The sequence below is a fragment of the Apodemus sylvaticus genome, chromosome 14 (genome assembly GCF_947179515.1).
Source record: "Apodemus sylvaticus chromosome 14, mApoSyl1.1, whole genome shotgun sequence".
NCBI classification, from domain to species: domain Eukaryota; kingdom Metazoa; phylum Chordata; class Mammalia; order Rodentia; family Muridae; genus Apodemus; species Apodemus sylvaticus.
Window position 1 is genome coordinate 54640688 of NC_067485.1, and position 23340 is coordinate 54664027.

General features: G+C 42.8%; 1 protein-coding gene across 3 annotated transcripts in view; it reads left to right on the forward strand.

Moving 5' to 3' along the window:
- Nucleotides 1-23340, forward strand: part of Mpp7 (MAGUK p55 scaffold protein 7) — a 225124-nt gene that overhangs the window by 83137 nt on the left and 118647 nt on the right. For all 3 annotated transcript variants that reach the window (XM_052157097.1, XM_052157098.1, XM_052157099.1), the window contains one exon: nt 19036-19154. In XM_052157097.1, the coding sequence (XP_052013057.1) occupies nt 19036-19154 (119 nt within the window). The remainder of the gene's footprint in view (nt 1-19035; nt 19155-23340) is intronic.

The window sequence follows — 23340 nt, forward strand, 5'->3', positions numbered from 1 at the left end:
AGGAACTGCCAGACTGATTTCCAGAGTGGTTGTACCAACTTGCAATGCCACCAGCAGTGGAGGAGTGTTCCTCTTTCTCTACATCCTCATCAGCACCTGTTTTCTCCTGAGTTTTTGATCTTAGCCATTCTGACTGGTGTGAAGTAAAATCTCAGGGTTGTTTTGATTCTCATTTCTCTGATGACTAAGGATGTTGAAATTTCTTTAGGTGCTTCTCAACCCTTCGATATTCCTCAGGTGAGAATTCTTTGTCTAGCTCTGTACCCCATTTTTAAATAGGGTTATTTGGCTCTCTGAAGTCTAACTTCTTGAGTTCTTTGTATATATTGGATATTAGCCCTCTGTTGGATGTAGGGTTGGTAACAATCTTTTCCCAATTTGTTGGTTGCCATTTTGTCCTTTTGACAGTATCCTTTGTCTTACAGAAACTTTGTAATTTTATGAGGTTTTATTTGTCATTTCTTGATCTTAGAGCATAAGCTGTTGGTGTTCTGTTCAGGAAACTTTTCCCGGTGCCCATGTGCTCAAGGCTCTTGCCCAGTTTCTTTTCTATTAGTTTCCATGTGTCTGGTTTTATGTGGAGGTCCTTGATCCACTTGGAGTTGAGCTTAGTACAAGGAGATAAGAATGGATTGATTTGCATTCTTCTGCATGCTGACCTCCAGATGAACCAGTACCATTTGTTGAAAAGGCTATCTTTTTTCCACTGGATGGTTGTAGGTCCTTTGTCAAAGATCAAGTTACCATAGGTATTTGTGTTTATTTCTGGGTCTTCAATCCTATTCCATTGATCTACCTGCCTGTCACTGTACCAATACCATGCAGTTTTTAGCACTATTGCTCTGTAGTACTGCTTGAGGTCCGGGATACTGATTCCCCCAGAAGTTCTTTTACTGTTGAGAATAGCTATCCTGGTTTTTTTGTTATTCCAGATGAATTTGATAATTGCTCTTTCAAACTCTATGAAGAATTGAGTTTGGATTTTGATGGGGATTGCATTGAATCTGTATATTGCTTTTGGCAAGATGGCCATTTTACTATATTAATTCTGCCAATCCAAGAGCATGGATGATTTTTCCATCTTCTGAGGTTTTCTTCGATTTCTTTTTTGAAAGACTTGAAGTTCCTGTCATACAGATCTTTCACTTATTTGGTTAGAGTCACACCAAGATACTTTATATTGTTTGTGGCTATTGTGAAGGGTGTTGTTTCCCTAATTCCTTCTCAGTCTGTTTATCCTTTGAGTGTAGGAAGGCTACTGATTTGCTTGAGTTAATTTTATATCCGGCCACTTTGCTGAAGTTGTTTATCAGATGTAGGATTTCTCTGGTGGAGTTTTTTGGGTTGTTGAAGTACAGGTCCAATTTTCTGAGGAACCGCTAGACTGATTTCCAGGGTGGTTCTAACCAGCTTGCAATCCCACCAACAATGGGAAAGTGTTCCTCTTTTTCCACATCTTCACCAGCATCTGCTGTCACTTGAATTTTTGGTGTTAGCCATTCAGACTGGTGTGAGGTGGAATCACAGAGATAGTGAGTTGGTTTGGTGGGTAAACTGATTGCCAGGCAAGGCTGAGGATCTGTGTTCAAACTCCTAGAACTCACGTAAAGCTATGTGCAATAGTGAGTATCTGGCATCCCATTGTTTCCATGTCTAAAATGTAGCAGGAGGCAGGGAGTCCCCAGAAACCTGGGGGTCAAATAGCCAGTCTTACACAGTTGTAAACAACAGAAAAGAGACTTTGCGTCAAACAAGGTACAAGGGCATGTTGGGCACCCAGATTTGTCTACCGTCACATGTACTGTGGTGCACAGCCACCTACACACACACACACACACACACACACACCATACAAAGGATAAAATAAAGAACACCAACTGATTTAATCATTGAGTAGTCTTCTGAAGTAAATAAAAGTTATATTTGTAGGTTATTTTCTTAGTAAAGTTGTAGGTACACTGTTTTCCCATAAAATACTTACCTAAATAAGCCAAATCACAAGACTTTGTATTGTCATACAAAGCTTTGTATTGTCATTACAAAGTAATTTTTTCTTTCTCTTTTTAAGAAGTGAGCACCGCTTTAGAATGTGTTAAATCTCCACGTTTGTTTTGTTTCTTCTTGACAAGTTAGGGATTAAGATCCTGGAAAGACCGCCCTTGTTGGTACCAGAGAGAATTTTATTCACCACCTCCTGTTTGCAGCAGCTCTGGCTGTCTTGGAATTCAGTATGTAAACCAGACTGGCTTCAAACTCAAACTGCCTCCTGAGTGCTGGCAGGAAAGGCCTCAGCACACTCCCTTAACACAAATGTCTCTTACACTGAATTTTCATGACGTAATTTCAATCACTGATTTTCAAATGGAGGCATCTAGCTTAATGAACCACTTCCATTAGGACTGAAAGTTTTAATTAAAACTGCAAAGTTCAGTGCCCTTTGCAGAAGACATCCTTCCTAGCTAGCTGAGTCAAAACAGCACCTTTTTCTACATTAGCTCTTTATGTAGCTCTACCTTTCCCAGCCAGTCTGGATCTTCTGAGAAGAAAAGACTACATTCCCAGGTAGCTGGGAATTCTTTTAAAAGCAAAATTTCATCTGTTTACAGAAGAATTGAGTGTGAGCTGAATGATCAGACGCCTTGGTTTGTTTTTTAGCTCTAAATCAGTGATTTGTTATTTTTTAACACAAAATATATTTTTAAGCTTAGATAATTTGTTTAAAAAAAAGTCCACATATGAAAGTACCTTAGTTTTTACTAGAGGACAGTATCTCTTCCCTCTTGACATCTTTTGGATGACAGGGAGAAATTCATTTTGAAACCAAAAAAAAAAAAAAAAAAAAAAGCTGGGTATGGTGGTGCACGCCTTTAGTCCCAGCACTTGGGAGGCAGAGGCAGGCGGATTTCTGAGTTGGAGGCCAGCCTGGTTTACAGAGTGAGTTCCAGGATAGCCAGAGCTACACAGAGAGACCCTGTCTGGAAAAACCAAAAAAACCAAAAAAAAAAAAAAAAAAAAAAAAAAGAAATTCACTTTGGCATTGCTAGGTAACAAATGTTTCTTGGGGACACAGTGAAGGATATTTGAGGACAGCACCCAAAGAGGGGAGCATTAAAGATGCTCCTGTCCCCCGCTCTGCCAGAAGACTTGCTTGCACTCCCTACTTAACTGATATGCCTGTGAGAGTAGGCCTCCAATTTGGTCTCCTACTTAACTGGTTTAATTATATGCCTTGTTAAGGTTTAAGTAACAGTAAGCACCAACATAGATTGGGAAAGTCCTATCATGCCCTGACGCAAATGTGACATTTCAGCTTGTCTATGGGTCACTTTCTGCTGCTGTGACAAAACACAATGACAAGGCTACTTATCGAAGACAGAGTTGATCTGGGCTTATGGCTAAAAAGGGTCATGGCAGCAGGTGGCAGGCGTGGCTGCAGGAACAGGAAGTTGAGAGCTCCTGTCTCAGCCACTAGCATGAAGCAGAGACAGCAACTAGAAATGGTGGGGTCGCCTTGAGACTCTGGGATCCTGCTTCTAGTGACATGCTTCTACACACAAAGCCAAACCTCCTACACCTCCTCAGACAGTGCCGCCAACTGGTGAACAGGCGTTCCAGTACATGAGCCTATGCAGGGCATTCTTATTCAAGGCCATACAACTTGTATACACTGCTGTCATCGCTGGGGCAGTAACTTGTTTGCATGATGCAAATAAGGAAAGGGTGGTGCTATTGGATATAAGTTTTAGAAGTCATTTTTTAAAAAGATTTATTTATTTTATGTATCTGAGTACACCACTGCTCTCTTCAGACACACCAGAAGAGGGCATCAGATCCCATTAGAGATGGTTATTGAGCCACCATGTGGTTGCTGGGAATTGAACTCAGGACCTCTGGAAGAGCAGTTGGTACTTTTAACCACTGAGTCATCTCTCCAGCCCTAGAAGTCATTTCTTGTTTACTATGCCCGTATCTTTTGTGTGAACAGTGCTAAAGGAAAAGAAAAACCATCGAAGTACTATCATGCTTATTTTGGTAGTATGGGAGTACTTTGTGGATGGCCACAGGCTACTGATTTGGAATTAATGATAAACAGGAGCCTCCTTAAAGTGTAGAGATAACTCCTAAACATCCAAGTCCTGTGTGCGGTTATGTATTTACTTTCTGTTAACTCCCCCTGATTTTTATAGACCTCGAGTGATTGAATTGCCTATTATTGTTATTAACCAAGGTACAGTATTGTAACTATTGCAGTTGTTCTGCATATTTAAAAATCTCCAGTATGCCAGATACTTTAATTTCGTTTGAAGTTTGAGGCATACTGTAATGAGGATAACGTTTCTGGTGAATTCAAGTCACATAGGCACTTTTGGAAATAAACCATGCTTTAAATGAGAAAACTTGAGGTCCGTTAGGAGCAGCACTAAATAGTGCTGGTTATTTTACCTTTAAGAAAGTGGAAAATTTACTTGGTGTCCCATTTTATTAATACTATAAAATTTAACAGTGTTGTTCTGGGCGTTGATATGCGTTTTTTAGTGGTTATTAGCCCCGAGTTATAGTGAAATGGTTTGGTTCACTGCCTGTCTGTATTGTGTAGAATGCAAATATCAAAAGTAAGGAAAAAAAGCAGATACATAATTGTTCCTCTTTGCTAAGTCTTTTGCTAACGACTTTGTAAAAAGTGTTGGCTGCTTCTAGTGTCTCGGGCAGCTGAGTGCAGTGGACATCTTTTTTCTCATTTAGCGTAGGCTTCTGGCTTCCCCAGACTTATGCTAGTAACGGAGCTATGAGGGCTATGACAAGAATGGCGGCATTGGATTTCTCTGGACTACCAGTAAATGTTTCCACCCTGATGTCAGGAATGTGGAGCATCTGGAATCTGCGAGCAGAGGAGAGTGAACTGGTTACTGCAGAGACACTTTCATCAACCTCCGAGCCTCTACCTCTCCTGGGAGCCACAACTGCTGTGTACAGACGGTTGTATTTTTACAGAAGCATCTTCCTGGAGCTGGGAGGTTCCTTCGCTCATGCTTCAGTGTTTCTACAAGTTTTCTTTTTAGGTCTGTTACTGTTTTGACAACCAGTCCTACATTTTAACATTCAAAATGATTTCTCTTGGGTTAGTAGCAGAAAGTTATATGTGACCAAAAATAGTGAAAAGCAATAGAAAATGACTTATTTTAAATAACTAGTATTTTTCGTAGATGAGGCTGTGGTCGAGGCTTTGTCATCTTTCTCCTCAGGTTTTCAGAGCATCTGTGGTAGTGCAAGGACACTTTTTATATCGGCTATGGTCTAGATTTATTTTCATAACCTGGCCTGGAGGGGCAGGGCGATGACCCAGTCAGTACGGTGCCTGCCACATGAGAACAAGGGTCTGAGTTTGGATCCTCACAGCCGTGAGGCAAGCTGCCTTGCTCTTCTCAGTTGTGTGCTCCTCGTGGTACTCAGGCCTCCTGTGATGTAACGTTTATCGCTTGCTGACTGTTTCTTTCATCTAGGCGTCCAGTGTACGTAAGCAGACATGAGTCACCTCCATGTAAGATGTGCTGTGAAACCCCAGCTCTCTGTTTTGCTGTGTAGCACGTTGGAAGTCAGAGTCTTTCCTTTCTGCTCTGCTTGTGGGTTGCTTTGGTGTGGGACAGATGGCTTCTCCTGACTTCACGGTCTTCCCAGTGAGAAGACGGCTCTTGGTCATCAGAAGGAATGATAGCTTGGGCAGTCTGCCCTGTTTGTATCCTCACCTGTTCTTGTCTGACTGTCCTCTAATGCAGTGGTTCTCACCCTTTGTAGCGCTGTGACTCTTTAACAGTTTCTAATGTTGTGCTGACCCCCCCCCCCCAACTATACAGCTATTTTCGTGGTTACTTTATTACTATAATTTTGCTATTGTTATGAATTATAAATATTTGCTATACAGAATATCTGATAGCGGACCCCATGAAAGGTCATTCAACAACCCCCCCCCCAAAGGTGTAATCCACAGGTTGAGATCAGCTGCTCTACAGACTTCCCTTTCCCTACTGTTATATTCACAGATAGAGACTCACAGGGACTTTAGTGACTGGGCCATTCCTCTAGTCTACCCTCTTACGTAAGTTCCTGATTGATGCTGCTGGAGGATGTTGTATTTTTATGTGAAATATAGTCTTGTTATGGTTCAGATCCCAAGATCTTTCCCTAAAATTAATATAGCCTTTGAAATTGAAGATGAAAAAAAAATCAACACTTTGAAACAGTAAAAACTATCAGTGGGGATTCCCTGCAGTTTTCTTATGAATGTTAATTATATTACGAACTTTTAGAAAAATTGCTGAAGGAACTTAACAGTAAAGGCCCCAATGAGATCTAATAAAATACTTCTCCTTGAAATGAATTCTATTACTCTTTTCACCATTTCAGAAGATAGCCTGGACTTTACCAAGTATCAGTTTGCCCTGAAGGACGGGGTTGCCACTGTTAATGCCCATGGAGCTCACCTCATCCGGTGAGCTGCTTCCTGCTGTCCCACTGAAGTCGGAAGTTTACATCCAGGAGGTTTGGACCAGTTGAATGGACATCTTTTTGTCTGTTGGATCTGTTCTGACTAATCACTTCAGAGAGCCAGCACCGTGAGGCTGAGGTAGGACATCTCCAGTGTGTCCTGTCCAGCATTGGCACTCTAGGGGAAGTGGAATTCATAATTATCCCCAAAGGATGCTTATTAAAAGAATTCCGTTGTATGGGCCCATGATCATTTTATTCTTACTTTAATGACAAACAGCTTGCTCTCTGGAGCTTCGGTTTGGATTTTGATAACAGAAGATACAGTGATATATTTACTTTCCGTTTCCGTATACTGATAGGTTCAGTCCATTTCGGCCCTTAGCAGCACCATTCCCAAAGTTATGGCTGTTCTGTGCAAATGACTTGTGGCATTATCTCTCTAGTCACTTTTTCAAATGTTGCTGTCGCAGACATCTGAGGAAGCAGTTTAAAAGGGAGAATTAATTACTTTTCTGCTTAGCATTTTTCTGTCACTGTGGCAGAGAGAGGAAGTGGTAGACCTCCTCATCAGGCGGGGTTTGGGGGACAGAGGTTGATGACAACAGTGACAAAGAGCCAGCTCTCTCCTTTTCTCTCTTGGGTTCTGTTCAGGCCTCTGCCTGCAGGACAGTGCCGCCTGTGTGCTGCACGCATCTTTCTTCTGACTGGCTCTGTTTGGAGAGGCCCTCCCTCCCAGAGGCTGTCTAGAGGGCGCTTTGCTGACCCCTTAGGTATTGGTCAATCCAGCATAGGTGAAACCATGAACAATCATGTCATCTTTACCTTGAAGTTAAGCTGTTTTAAGACAGCTTTGTCATTTTCCTTTCCGTGCCCCTTGTTCTTCACTATGTAAACATAACCTGAGGACTCAGGTTGAGATCTGATTTTTCTTTCTCATTTCTACTTCATTCTTTACAAAATCAGTGACCACTGCCTAGTTTGTTTGTTTGTTTTTTAAATGTATTTTATTTTATATTATGTGCATATGTATGTGTCTGTGAATGGTTTTATACATAGGAATATGGGTTCCCAGAAGAGATTGTTGAATCCCCTGGAGCTAGGGTTACAGGGTAAAAATAGATGCTCAGAGATTTTGTCTAGATGGCGCAGTTGCAGAGTTAGTATTTTGTTTATGCCATATTGTCAGAGTTTAGCATGCAACTAAGCTCCTACATACAGTCTCTGAAATTTGGTTCCCCTTTTAAGAGGTATTTCTTTTTTCACTTCAGCACCTGTAGTTAATGCCTGTACTTCCTGTTAGTCTCACACAGTCCTTAGGGAAGATGGTCCTGAAATGATAGTGTTCAAGTTCCTGACACAGGAACCTATCCTATTGTACCCATCAAAATCACAGTGTTTGTAACAGTGTCTAGCTCTTGTGCTGGAGTTGATACAGTGTCTAGCTCTTGTGCTGCTGGGAAGACAGCTTTGGTCTTTTTCCTTTCCATCAGTGTACCACAGTCTCTCCACACATACTCATTACTTAGTGAGGTCTGGAGTGGCACTAGAGCAGTGCTTCTCCACCTCTGGTTTGTGACCCTGTTGGCAAATCTCTATCTTCAAAATATCTCATTATGATTCATGACAGTAGCAAAATCATAGTTATGAAGTAACAATGAAATAATTTCGTGGGTGGGGGTCACCACAGCAGGAGGAACTGTATTAAAGGGTTACAACATTAGGAAATTTGAGAACCACTGATCTGGCACTGGAGCAGGGGGGAGTTGAAATGTAAGGGAAATGGGAAGCTAGTCAGGTGCCTAGGGACACCCCAAAGTCTCTGTAGTGTGTCATGCTGCACTTGGGAGTGGAACATTGGTGTGAGCTTGTGACCCAGGAGTGGAGCATGATGTAGGCATCTCACCAGACTTGTACCTGTCTGGGGTAATCTTGAGCCAGAAGGAGGGACCGTGACAGCTACTGTGGTACTGGCATCAGCTTCAGGGTCCAGTAAATGCTATCCTCTGTGATTGACAGAACTCCAGGGGAGGTTCTGAGCTGTGCTCTGGAGAAAAACTCTGTCAGATTATTACTCAGGATTTTAGTTTTAAAATGAAAATATCTGTCTCTAAGGAACACAGTAACAATGCAAGTGGTTACCCCAGCTTCCTGTTTCTCTTCCTTGGGGTAAGCATGGGTAGATCCTGCAGGTGGTCCTCAGTCTGCTTATACCTTCAGTGCATAGGGAACGGAGGTGAATTCCCCCATCCAAGGGCCTGCAAGGTTTCCATGACCATCTTCCCAGTATCATATATTAATTAAAATCTTTTGGGTCTGTTCTTTTCTTCTGGCCAACTCTATCCAATCTTTGAAAGCTATAGCCATTCTCTGCTGGCTTTACCTTCAGCAGAATACCATGCTGACGCTTGACTGAAGATATTGGCACCAACTCAAGGGAGTGACTGTGGTTCTCGAATACACTCCCTGTGTGTGGCTTTTGCCCCGTGTAGAGCATGGGCAGCTACCCACAGCCCTACCTAGTTCTCCTTTCTCCTGCACGTGGGCCCCGTGCCTCTCTCACTGCTGTGTGAAGCTGTGGTTGATTTTTCCTTCCGTGCTGTCTGTTGCTGCTCGTGTCCAAGTGTGCTGACTTGATCAATCAGAAGTTTCTGGATATGGAATCCTGGGCCTCACACACTCCAGGCAAATGCGCTTTCTGCCACTAAGTTACACCCCCACCTTTCTTTCCCTTGTATTTTGAGATGAGTCCCACTGCTACTCAGACTGCCCTGCACTCATGCCACAGCGTAGGCTGAACTTGAACTCGTGACCATCTTGCTTTAGCCTCCAGAGATTACAGGTCTGTGCTACTAGGTCTGGCTCTCATTTATCTTTTAAAAAATACCCATATCGACTTAGAAATACCATGTATTCTTTGTGCTAAAGCTTCTGAGGGCTGTATGTGTTTATCATCTCTGACCTATTTCTTCCTGATTTTAGCTCCACGCCTCCAGTCTACTCTGTCAGAGTTAAATCCAGAGACCAGTTCTCAGGCCTTCGTGTCCCTATGTTTACAGGGTAGATTGTTGACTCTTCCTAGACTTGTTTGGGGTATTTCAACTCTCGGCCCTCCTTTCTGAGTGGTTGTAGGTCTCGTTTTGCAGGAAGCTGGGCTGCTTTTTGTACCTTCCGCCTCACATCCTTGGGAGTGTTACCCAGGACTGTGGCTGTAGATACCTTCTAAGTCCCAAATATGGGTCTTTAGCCTGTTCATCTGTTACACTCCTCATGTGTATGTCCACTGTGTGTCTACCACAGCAGTCATTGTGCCCAGCAGCCATTTCAAATTCAGCGTGTCTAACCTGAGTGGCCCTGTTGTCCCCAGTGGCAGCTTTAGAAGCCCTTGGCCTCCCCTCCTCTCCATCCTGCATTGTCTCTGGTGCTGCCCCCTCACTGCCTCTGCTTCTGTCATTCTAGTCCCCATCCATGTTGATGTTTGCCCCAGGTCTATGGGAGTTGAACATTTCTAGCCCCAGCATTCTGAAGGTGGAGACAGGCAGGCAAATTACAAGCCAGATTAGGCTGTATACGGGCACCGTGTCTTTTTAACAAAAGTGCTACGATATATTCTAATGGTTGACTAACCACTAATGAAAGATCTTTTTTTTTGTTTTTTTGTGTTTGTTTTTTTTTGTTTGTTTGTTTGTTTGATTTTTTTTTTTTTTTGAGACAGGGTTTCTCTGTGTAGCCTTGGCTGTCCTGGAACTCACTTTGTAGATCTTGGTAACCAAGGTGATGGGATTGTATGAGTATATTACAACTTCCTATGAACCACCCATTCATCATAATTATGATTTTTATGAGTTAGGTCAGTGTTTCTGCCTTTCCCAATCACTGATCAATAACTGTGTCTGATAATGTAGAGGTAGTAGGATTATGGTACAACTTGAGTTTATTTTCACAATACTGCTGTTATAAACATGCAAAATTAAAAAAAATAAAAACAAAAAAGGGAAAAGGTGAGATTACTTCCTTAAAGCTGCAAATGCTTCAGCTCATTTAAACTCATACATGGAGTGCTCAGTGACCCCTGACTCCGACCTGTGTGCTCGGTGCCGACTGGCTCGGACCTGTGTGCTCGGTGCCGACTGGCCTCTGTCAACTGCAAAGCCCAGATGGAGGCAAACTTCAACCTACATTTGAACTGGAAGTTATTGCCTAGAGAAAGAAGTCTTTTATCTTTAAGAACAGTGGCAGATAGAGTATTTTGTAGAACTTTGCTTTAGAGAAGATAGTCACAGCCTTTTTATGTTCAATCTGGTAGTTGCGTGGCTTTGAAGCATGTAATCTTTTAATCTTTATGGAACAGAGGCAGGTTTAAATCATGACGAATGAAAGCAGTACCAACACATTTAAGTCCAATCGGATAGGAGAGCAGAGACTGTGCTCCACAGGTGGATGGCTTAGTAACCTGTCTCCCAGTGAGCTATCTGATGCTGTGTTTTCCCACTTATATATATATCGCTTTTTGTACTTCCAAGCAGCCAGAATTTGCTGTATACTGTGCTCTGGATTGGTGGGATTAGTTTGCAAGATTTCGTTATTAAACAGCTGGAGCCAGTGAGCTATTTAAGATCTTTGTGCCTATCTTCAGTCAATCCTGTTACTATAAACACCTACCATAGCTTGTGATATTCTTTGTGGTATTTTTCCATGTTTAGGAATTATTACTTGATTTTGGCAATGCTGATGGCCTAACACAGGTCCTCAGGTATGCTAGGTAGGCAGTTTGCCAATGAAGTACAATCTCAATGTCTTTTTCTGGTCTTAATGTGAGGAAACCATGATCTCTCTTCTTCCATAATTATCATACATTTGTGAAGAAGTTTAATCTGGGTGTTGTTTTGATAGGAAAGAGTTGTATAATTATACTCTTGTAATCAAAATCAACATAAAAGCTGTATGTCTCTATCTGCATGTGTACATACAAACCTTAAAAGGAGACGACAGGGATCAATTCCCTGTAGCATAGAAGCTAAGAAAGCCCATGAGCCACCATTCACATCTTGGAGACCCAGAAGACCCTGGGCTATGATTAATCAAGTTCTGAGCCCATAGCGTAGGTCGCTGTCCGACTTGAGAGAACCAGCACTGTGGTAAGGATTGCTGCTGGGATAAGAACTGGAGTCTGAAGTCCAGAGAGCCGGCAGCTGCCATGTTTGCCATGATGGAATCAAAAAAGTGAGTTTTTCAGTTCAGATAGGAGGGGGATTGTCTCTCTCCATGGAAGGTGCCAGGATGTGTAGTTGACGGTAGGAGGTCTGTCTCTACTCAGTCTCTGATTCAAGTGTGTGTTCCTCCCAGCAGTGCCCCATGGCACTGTTACTGTTCTGTGAGTGAGTGAGAAACCCTGAGTCCAGTCAAGGAGGTGAGTGAATTCAGTCAGTGCAAGTGTGTTCATTGTCTGATTTACAACGTTGGCTTAATTAGTTCCCCCAGCTGAGATGTGGAGTCCAGGGTTTGCATGCTGTTAAATGATGGTAACTGATGGCCTAGGACCCACGTGGCAGAAGGGCAGATCCTGCAAGTTGTTCTCTGTCCTCTACACAGGCATCATGGCTGGAGTCTCCCCTCCTGTCTGCTTCTCCTCTCCTCTCCTCTCCTCTCCTCTCCTCTCCTCTCCTCTCCTCTCCCCTCCCCTCCCCTCCCCTCCCCTCCCCTCTCCCCTCTCCCCTCTCCCCTCTCCCCTCTCCCCTCTCCCCTCTCCCCTCTCCCCTCTCCCCTCTCCCCTCTCCCCTCTCCCCTCTCCCCTCTCCCCTCTCCCCTCTCCCCTCTCCCCTCTCCCCTCTCCCCTCTCCCCTCTCCCCTCTCCCCTCTCCCCTCTCCCCTCTCCCCTCTCCCCTCTCCCCTCTCCCCTCTCCCCTCTCCCCTCTCCCCTCTCCTCCCCTCTTTCTCTGTCTTCTCCTGTTTTCTCTCCCCCTCTTCTCATGCGTGATAAGCAAATATAATAAAAATAGATGAACACTGCACATGAAAGCCTTTAATTTAGAAGGATTTCTCTCTCAAGGCCATATTAGTTCGGCCTCAGTCTTCACTTGTTTGTAACATTAACTGTATCCCAGTGTGAAGCAGCAAAAACCAGCCCCGTCCCCCCAAAAATGAAGCAAGACAGTCCGTCCCCACCAAAGAAGAGACTCACACTTTGCCCAGTCTGTAGATCTAGCCATTTGACTTTGTTCTTCCTCTCTGCAGATGTCATGTCTGCTCTGTGAAAACTGACTAAGCCTCGAGGACTTTTCCTTTGCCACTGTCAGTGATAAGTTTTGTCAGTAGAGGGCACTGGCGGGCCACTGCAGCAGGAGGAGGCTGTGGTTTTTATTTGCTGAGTTTTACTTCTGCCCTAGGGGAGTCTCCAGTCTCCACTTTGCATTTTAGTAACACACCCACAAAGCGATTACTAATGTGCCCCAGAGACGTGCCTGGTTGGCTTCCGGGGCTTTGTGTGCCCTCACACCTGGGTGTGTGTGTGTGTGTGTGGGGGGGGGGGGGGCGGGTCCACTGTCTGCTGTGCCTGCACAGACTTACACTGCTGTAGGGTATTTCTAGTTTCCCAGTTTTTGCAGGAGAATGTCATGTTTGCAAACATTAGATCTGTAAAAATTAGCTAAATGGTTCCATTGTAGAGATAATAAAATGTGCGCCCAAGTGAGAGCAAAAACCCAGCTGGCAGAAATCAGTTTGCAGTGGTATTACCACACAGCCAATGAGAATAGGTCAGATCGTACACACAGGTTTTCCAGAGGTAAAGTGGCCCCAACAGTGAGGAAGGCATTGTGATTCCATGAAACATATAAACGTGATAGGAGTACAACAGCCACATCAGTATATCTTATTTTTTATAAGGAATCTGCACCTACCGTGTAAGGAGCTGATTTAGATGATAATGTTAATTCCTTCAGACATTACACAATTTGAAGTTTGAGTTCCTAAGTTGTAAGTTAGATGTCATACAAAAGCATGATGTTTTATCTGTATGGCAAAAAAAAAAAAAAAAAAAAAAAAAAGAATTTGATGTTTAACTTGATAGCCACAATTACAAATTAGAAATTTTATATTTCCAGTTTAATTGTATACTTAGAAGATATATTTTGGATCCATATTGTCTTGGGCGAATAAGAGATTCTAACATTTATGCTTGTTTTATGTTTGCCGTATTTACCTGTCTGTCCCCAACCTCAACTGTATATCACCCGTGATCATAAGAATGCTGGAAGGAGAGAAAGAGGTTTTCTTGATTCTGTGATATGAACATAAGACTTCGGTAGACGTCGATTCTTAGGAATTTACTTTAAAAAGACTTAGCCCATTCTGTGCTGCCAAAGAGAATATAGTAGTTTCCAAAGACTTTGCTTTCTGTAGTTTCCATTATCTACCTCGACTGTGCTCTGAGAATATTAAATGGAAAATTCCAGAAATAAACAATTCACCTTCTTTAGCAGGGTGATGAAATTTCGCAGCACCCCACTTGGAGAGTGATTTACCCCTCCATGCAGAGTGTCTACACTGCGTGCCACCTGCCCCTCAGTCATCCCATGTGGAGCATAAGTTACCCCTCTGTCCAGCATGGCCACACTGTGTGTAGCTCCTGTTCCTCAGTCATCCCACCTGGAGTGTGAATTACCTCTCTGTGCGAGTGTCCACACTGCGTGCCACCTGCCCCTTAGTTACTTACTTGGCCTTAGATATAGGATCTACAGCCAAAAGATCATGGCGCTTGTGTTTGTAAGCTTACTTTTATTTAATAATCACCCAAGGCACAAAAGAAGATGTAGGAAACAGTGGGGTGGTGTAAACATTTGATACTATGATTTCACACATGCTCTGGGGACTGACTAATTCATAAGGAAAAGAAATTTCTTGGCATCCACAATAGTGTCTGGGTTTGGTAACTGTATATGGGACTGATCCCCAGGTGGGGCAGTCTCTGGATGGCCTTTTCTTCAGTCTCTGCTCCACACTTTGTCTCTGTATCTCCTCCCACGGGTATTTTGATCCCCCTTTTAAGAAGGACCTTTGTTCCTCCTTCTTCTGGAGCTTCATGTACTCTGTGAATTGTATCTTGGGTATTCTGAGATTTTGGGCTAATATCCACATATCAGTGAGTGCATACCATGTGTGTGTGTTCTTTTGTGATTGGGTTACCTCACTCAGGATGATATTTTCTAGTTCCATCAAGTTGCCTAAGAGTTTAATGGATTTATTGTTTTTAATAGCCAAGTAGTACTCCATTGTGTAAATGTACCACATTTTCTGTGTCCATTCCTCTGTTGAGGGACATCTGGGTTCTTTCCAGCTTCTGGCTATTATAAATAAGGTTGCTATGAACATAGTGGAGTGCTTGCTGACACGAGCCTAATATAGCTGTCTCCTGAGAGGCTCTGCCAGTGCCTGACAAATAGAGAAGTGGATGCTCACAGCCTTCCATTGAACTGAGCATAAGGTCCCCAATGGAGGAGCTAGAGAAAGGATCCAAGGAACTGAAGGGGTTTGCAGCACCATAGGAGGAACAACAATATGAACCAATCAGTACCCCCAGAGCTCCCAGGGACTAAACCCCTAATTTTCACCTCCCAAAGTCCTATGTTGGCTTGGTAAGTTCCCTACCTGTGCTTCTGGGAGGAGGAGGAGGAGGAGGAGGAGGAGGAGGAGGAGGAGGAGGAGGAGCTCAAATCATAAGAATACATGGCTCCAGCCACATATGTAGCAGTGGATGGCGTTGTTGGACATCAGTGAGAGGAGAGGCCCTTGGTTCTGTGAGGCCAGATGTCCCAGTGTAGGGAAATGCCAGGACAGGGAAGCAGGAGTGGGTAGGAGTGTGATCAGGGGAGGGGGGATGGGATAGAGGGTTTTCTGAGGGGAAATGAGGAAAAGGGATAACATTTGAAATGTAAATAAAGAAAATATCTAATAAAAAAAGAAAAAAAAAGAAATTTATTGTCTCATGGTTCTAAACAACTATTTGAGTACCACTGGGACAGCATGGGACAGCAGGGGCGAGCCTTGCTGTGTTAAAAGGTGGCAGAAGGGAAGAGAAAGAGGGACAGAGAAGAGGGTAAAGAGGAGGCTGAAGTTGCTTTTTATAATGAATTTGCACCTACCATGTAAGAAGCTGATTTAGATGATAATGTTAATTCCTTCAGGCACCAACTTCACGGCCCAGTCACCCCTAATTTTCACCTCCCAATGTTGGCTTGGTAAGTTCTGAGAGGAGGAGGAGGAGCTCAAATCAAAAACACTTAACTTATGCATCGCTTCTGTCCTGATTTCCTCCTTGGTGGGCATTGACTCCTTTCCCTTATGCTCAGAGACCAAGAGAAAAAATTAAAGATGTACCCTGTCTCTAAATATCTGGTTCTGGAAGCATTCAGTTGAACTTGAGGGCTATTCTTCACTGTTGGGATTTAGATATAGGTATACATTCAGTCCCGCGTCAGAGCAGAGAGTTGACTCTCCTCACAGACTGGTGATTTCTGGAACCTGAACCACCTTCTTCGAGACTGCATGCCTCCGGCCTCTCGGCTCTGTCACCATGCCTTTATTAATGGTTGACACTGTCCTGTCTCTTCCAACATTGGTTGTAGCTTCCAGATCAGGCAGCTGAAGATCAGGGACTACGGTTGTCACTGGAGTGCCAGACTGTGGTAGTAACATATCAGTAAGGATTGTGTGGTGCTAGAAAAGCCAGAAAAACTCAGATTTTGGAGACTTTGCTAGCAGGAAAATTATTTTTTAATGCTTGAAGTATAAAATGGCTTGTTTTACAAAAATATAAGCAATACTTGTGTAGAGTTAACACTTTCCATGTGTAAAGTGTGCTGTTATATCTACTTGGAATGTCTGATGAAGCTGTTTTGACTCTGAACCTTGGAATACAGTGGTGTTTTGTTCTAGAGGAAGATGCATTGAGGAAAGAATGCTATTTTATACCGCGTACATTGGGCTTAGAGCCCCAGGATTCCATTGAAATTTTAAGACAACCATATTTTTGTGTTGCTATTTTTTTTCATTTTGAGATCACTGTAGATTCGTGTGTTATTTTAAGAATTGATACAGACTTGTATGTCACCCACTTCCTTCCAGTTTAACATCTTGTACCAACCACAGCAGAATGCAGCAGTCAGGAAACTGTAATTGATACAACCTGCTATAGCTTGAATGTGTTCCCCAAAGTTCATGTGCCAGGATGATCTTAGTTCCAGGGGTAACAGTATGAGGGACATAAGGCCTTTACTAGAAGGTCAGTCCAGTCAGTGTAGGAGTAAGCTTGTTACAAACGACGTTGTCACCTCTTTCTCTCTCTCCCTCCTGTGTTTTACCCCACGGGATGATAGCAGTATAGATGCCCGCATGAGTACTGTTCCCTGTGGCTGACTTCCTGACGCGCACTCTTGCATTGTTTATAAACTGTCCATCAGTAGCATTCTGCCGTAGCAGCTCAGCAGTGTCCAGCACTCGGGGACACTGATTTACTTTTAAGTGACTGTCAGTGTTTAGCTTTATATGTGCAAATTACCATTTGCTTTTAAACACAAATGAGATAAGGCTCCCCTAAGTCATACGAAATGTTTTAAATGTAGACACGGGGATCAAATATTGATCTCTCTTGGTTTTTCAGAAATACTGATCCAGGAATCAGTAGCTAGATCTCACTGAGTTGCCCGTGGACCATGTTGTGTTCTTACCGCATGCCAGGCCTTGTCCTATATTGTCTGATGTAGCCTTCCTAGCAATTACACCATGTAATTTACAACAAAGTTGGTTTACTATCCTTAATTAAACCTGAATTTATTTTACCAAGGAATACTTAAGTTTTCTTTTACAACTTCTGAAGTCAATAGAAAAAAAGATTCCACCCTGGTTTTTCATAATTTTACATTTTAAGTCTATGACATAACCACTGACCCTGGGCCACTGTTGGATTTGGGGAGGTGTCTCTGTGGGGGCTAGGACAGGACAGAGTGTGAGTGCTGTATTGTAAGTCCAGTGATGCTGAGATATGTTCAAGTCTTTATTGAATTGTAAAGCTGAGCTGGTTTTGCCGGGCGGTGGTGGTCTATGCACTTGTGAGGCAGAGGCAGGTAGATTTCTGAGTTCGAGGCCAGCCTGGTCCACAGAGTGAGTTCCAGGACAGCCAGGGCTACACAGAGAAACCTTGTCTCAAAAAAAAACCAAACCCAAACCCAACCAAACCAAACCAAACCAAACCAAACCCCAAAAGACGAGCTGGTTTAGGTAGAATGCCAGGCTTTTTAAAGAGAATTGATGGAAAATATCAAGAATTTATGATTTTTCTTAGGACTTTTTTTTTTTCCCGGTCGGGGGCTAAATACAGCCCCAGGGATGTTTGTATTTATTTACTTAGATATTCACAGTTACATATCTGCCTTTAAAGTGGTGCCTCATGCATTTGCCTATGAATTAGTACTGTTATGTGTTAGAAAGGTAATAGATAGGCTAATCAGAAGTCCATAATTTACTTTTCTTTGCTTGTTAGGCATCTTGTAACATTTTTCTCCACGATGAAAGGCAGCCCTTACTTGTGATGCCTGCCTCAGGAGGTCTTGGTGTTTTTGTAGACAGTAGACAGAAATAAAAGGAATGTTGCTCTTTTTACCTCGTGAAATCCTCCTGGAAAATGCACCAAGTGCCGGGAACGGATTCTGACTTCTGCGAGGTCACCTCCCTCAGGAGTCATGGACAAGCACTGCTGTGACAGTCTCTGGAGGGTTTCTGTGGTGGCTTCTCGTGGAATGCTGCGCTTCTGTCTCTCTCCAGCATTTGTTTCCCTCTAGCGTCTCATTCGAGGTGTGCCACAGCAATCTGAATCTGCTACCAGAGGAGAAGCCAATAAACTTTACACACCATGGATGTAAGCAATGCTCTGCACAGTCCCTACAGTGCAGCCACAGTCCACAGTGGTGGCGCAGCACGCAGATGGCTGTGTGCGGTCGCGATTGGCCCACGTGTGGCGCAGCACGCAGATCGCTGTGTGAGATCGCAGTCGGCCCACGTGTGGAACTTCATTTGCCTCTTAGACCATGCAAATGATTTGAAGCTTTATGTTATTAGAATGTCCTTGCAAGTTACAAAGCCTTTTTGTAGATCGCTATGTCCGCATTCTTTCCTCCGCGTCACTCATTCCACTCCTTGGCTCACAAGAGAGGAACGTAGCAACAGTCAAGGAAAGGAAGGTGTACCTTTCTCTCATCTTTCTTTTTTATTTTTGGAGAATGGTATTCATTTTCTGTCTCGGGTTATATGTAAACTTGCATAACGTTGACAAGATGAAAGGTTAAAAAAAAAAACAAAACCTGTCCTTAATATATGCTTCTTTGAAATGTAAAAATCAAACCACTTCCTTTGCTTTTCAAGAGCACTGTTTTGCTTGATGGCCCAGAATATAAATCCAGTAAAAATGACATGTTGCAGCCGTCACTTACCCGTACACCTTCAGTGAAATGAACGGGCTCATCCTAAGATTACACGTTGTGTTTTATTTTCATTTTATAGGTTTGTACGAGCTGCTGGCTGCTCTGCCTGTCCAGCTGCAGCCACATGTGGATAGCCAGGAGGACCTGACCTTCCTCTGGGACATGTTTGCTGAAAAGAGCCTGCATTCATTGGTCAAGGTAAACCACACTGATGTCAGATTCTCTTTGCAAAAATCAGATGGAAAAATTATTTTGAGTGCCATCTAGTAAACCAGAGATGAAATTGTTATTGTCTGAAAACAAAACAGCCTTGTTCTGTTTCATGGCCGGGTGTGGAAGTTGTTAAAGATCTTACCAAAAATACATACATGACTTCACTGAAGGGCAGCGATGTGGTCGCGCATGCTAATGTGGCAGTATTCCGCTGCCCTTGTTTAGACAAAGGACGAAATAGTGGCAGGAAGGTTGAGACTCCGTTATGGTCGACATTCCCGAGCTGGAATTTCACTTAAATAAACAAATGTTCACAGCAGAAATGAGAAGGAATATGTGTTCTGAGGTCAGAAACGGCAGCAGGCCAGAAGCCACGTTAATTTAAAATAATTTCCTTTAACAAAGTCAACTGAAATTCTAGTAAGCTGTTTCTTTTATTGGCCTGACTCCATTGAAATGGTATTTTGTAGATAAATACAGTGGAGCTAAATACGAATAAAAATAGTTTTGGAGACTGTTGTAAGGAAAACAGCCCACCACGAGAACCATCAGCCACCGGGAACCAGATCCCGTCTTAGAGAAACACTGGGAGTGACCGGCACTCTTAAAATAGTAAAACGAGAAGAAGAAGCTCACTGGAAACTATGCCACTCCTGTTTCTGGAAATGTGAACTGTGTTTTCTCTCATCTAACTCAAGCTGAAAGGAGTGATGGGTCTTTCTTGTGTCTGTAGGAGGTAGATGCCCGTGGCTCCCTGAAATCTGGACCGATTTTATTCAGCTAACTTTGTTATGGTTGCCTGTCGGGATGGGAGACTTTTAACTGATACATAATATTTGAAAATTCACTTCTGAATTTGCCACTGTTTACAGAACCGGGATGGGCTGTGTGCTTCTTTTCCTGAAATTGCTGCTGAGCATGGCAGCGATTCTTGAGAAGCCAAAGTCAGTGTGTGGTGCTCCCTAGCAGCGCATTTAAAGCATAGAGAATTATTCATTCATTTACTTTTTCATAATGATGCAATTGCCAGCATGTCTTTATGCGGTAATTCATTTTAGGCAGCTTAGTTAATTTTTTTCATACAAGTGAAAAATGGTTTTTGGATTACAACTGAGGAATTCATGCCTTAGTATAATAATAATAATGATAATAATAATAATAATAATAATAAACATTGCTTCTGTGCCGAATGTAGGGAAGTTGAGTATCTACAGATGTATGCACACTGATTTTAGCTTTTGCCAAAAGGAATAAGGTGAGTTTGAATTGGCATCATCCCTGGGTCATTAAGTAAACATTTCCCCAAATATAGATGTTTGTTTATCTGTATTTGTAACGTAGCTGTAATTTCATTACCTAAAGTGGAAATCAGAATGTGTACCAGCAAGTTGAAATTTCTGTAAAACTGATTATCTCGGTTCTTGTAAGTCAGGCAGATTTACTAAGTATTGAGGAAAAGGTTATTAGAGCATATAAAAGGTCAAAGAACTCTGGGAGTGGTGGTCACTGCTGTTAAAAGAATGAAACTAGTGTGTAAAACAACTTCCTAGTCACTCTGGATGGTGGGCCTCAAGCATAGGACCTTTCCAAAGTATCCGTCAGTAGCAAGTGCATAGGACGCATGCAAGAGGGTGCTAGCGTCTGGGTCCCTAACACCAGTGGAGTGAACGGTGGATGTTGCCAGCATTTCGATAGCACAGTTGGCATGCACACTCTCATGTCAGGAATCGCTAGAGCAGGAATTTTTCAAATGAGTCTTTTTTTGTATTGCTAGCGTGTTTGTGATTCCACCATACGCTCCTCTGCTTCCAACTCTGATCAGACGCAGCCCTCCACTGTGTCCTCTGACTGACCCATTCTATTAGTTTTAAATATGTAAAGTCTAAAACGCCTCCAGGAGGCAAGCTCATGGGATCTTAGCTTAAAACAGCTGGAATAAACCATGTAACTGTGTTCCAAACGCCTCTATTTAAGGCTGGGGGACAGAAGCCTTTAGCTTTTGTACATAAATCTTGCTAGAGCCAAAGGAATTTGTTTGAAAAGATTTGTTATAGAGTGAACCAAAATGTGCTTTGGTTTTATGCTCTTGCCTGAAGTGAAAGCCGTTAGCGTGTGATTTAGAACTGGAAAATGCAATGTTTGATTTTCATCCCAGCACAGAATTTTCATGATCCTTGTAGGGTGTGTGTGTGTGTGTGTGTGTGTGTGTGTGTGTGTGTTATAAATTGCCACACAGTTTTAAAGGCTTAAAATACTTGTAACCTTTGGGTCTAATGAAGAGCCTGCACATTGCAATCTGAGCATCAGGCACAGCGTGCTATCGTAGGATTTTGAGATTGTTACTGGAAGGAAAGGTTGACCCCAGCAGACTTGTTCAACTTTTGGACAGTGGTGCCCAATATTGTCATCTGTAAGGCTGATGCCCAAGAGCAGCACATTACAAAAATAAAATAAAAAATAAAATCACCCCCAAATCTCAACATTTTAAATAAGTTTATGATTTTGTACTGGAACATATTCATACTTAGATGCATTGGCTGGAGGTAATTTTTTCCTTTTTCTTTTTCTTTTTTTTTTTAATATTGGATATTTTCATTATTTACATTTCAAATGTTTTCCCCTTTCCAGAGAAACCCCTATTCCATCCCCCTCCCCCTGGCTCTACTGAGGGTAATTTTTAAAAGAAAAACTATAGGTAGAATAGCTGAAGCTGGGTGGTGGTGGTGGAAACACCTTTACTCACAGCACTCAGGAGGCAGAGACAGGCAGATCTCTGTGATAGAGTCTACAGAGTGAGTTCCAGGACACCCGAGGCTAACAGAGAGAAAAACCCTGTCTTGAAAAACCAAAACCACTCCCTCAACAACAACAACAACAACAACGCAAACCAGAGGACTGAGTAATAAAAAGTGCTAGTGTGGTGTCTGTCAGTCTGAGGAGGAAGGTGGTAATGACAGGCTCTGAAAACTCTCACGGCTGCTGGACGGCACCTGCACAGGTGGATGGGTAGAGGGCGCCCGTCTGGGGGAGGGAACACTGCCCACTCAGCACTGACTAATGCACAGGATTCATGGGGCAGATCTGTTATGCACTAACTTCATTTCTGGATTTGTCTTCTGTTCTTACTACCCCCCCCCCCTTTTTAAGAATGAGATCTTATTACTTAATTTAAATTTTATATAGTTGTGTGCATATTTATAATCTGATCTAAATTCATTTTAGAATAAGATAGGGAATAAGAACTTGCTTAAATGTTGGATTTCTTTTAAATTAGGCGACATTTGTGTCTCAAGAAACTTCTGTTTTTAACAAAATTTTGTTGTCTCTCATGATAAAAATATGCAATCGTTGTGACTGTTAAATTCTTGCTGTGTTCCCTCCATCCTTTTAGTAGTTATGTCAGGGGAAGACATGAAGAAAAGAAGTTATTGGAGATTTATGCTTTTTTAGACCCTGGAGTATTTCAATAAACACAGATTTTGTATTTTAAGGGAGGTTTTTCTTGCAAAATAGATTTTTTTCCCCTGAGATTTTAGTGTTTAAAACAATAATGCTTAGAGATTTGGAACTTCAGTTGGTAAAGTGTTTGCTGTAAAGTCATGAGGTTCTGCATTTGACTGCTGAACCCACGTTTAAGCAGAGACCTGGTACTTTGTGCCTGCGCTACTAGGACAAGGAAGTCAGAGGCAGGTGGATCTCAGGTTCGCTGGCTTAGCAGCCCAGCCTGCTTGTGAGCCATTCAGTGTGCGCAATGGGAACCGAACTCAGGTCCTCTGTGAGAGCAGTGCACGCTCTCAGCCACTGGGACAGCCCGCCAGCTTGTTTTCTTTTGGAAGTAAATTGCTGTACTGAGAGGCTAGAGGAGGCATGTGGAAGATGCAGACAACAAGCATTGGTTTCCGGTTTGAGAGGCATGCTGGGAGTGCTGTGCCCTAGCGATCGAGGCTCCTCCTGCTCCGTACAGCGCCAAGCTGCTGGAGTTAGGAGGAGGACTCAGGAGCCATCTCTGTAAGCATAGCAGTACTCTCTTTGGCAGAAATAAGACTCGGTTTTAGATGTTTTAAATGGCTGCTTGGTATTTACAGTGTAATCAAATAATTAGACTCACGAAGCTAGAGTTGAGGATAATTACGCTCAAAGTTGTAGAGAATAGACTTGGGTAGAAGGCTGC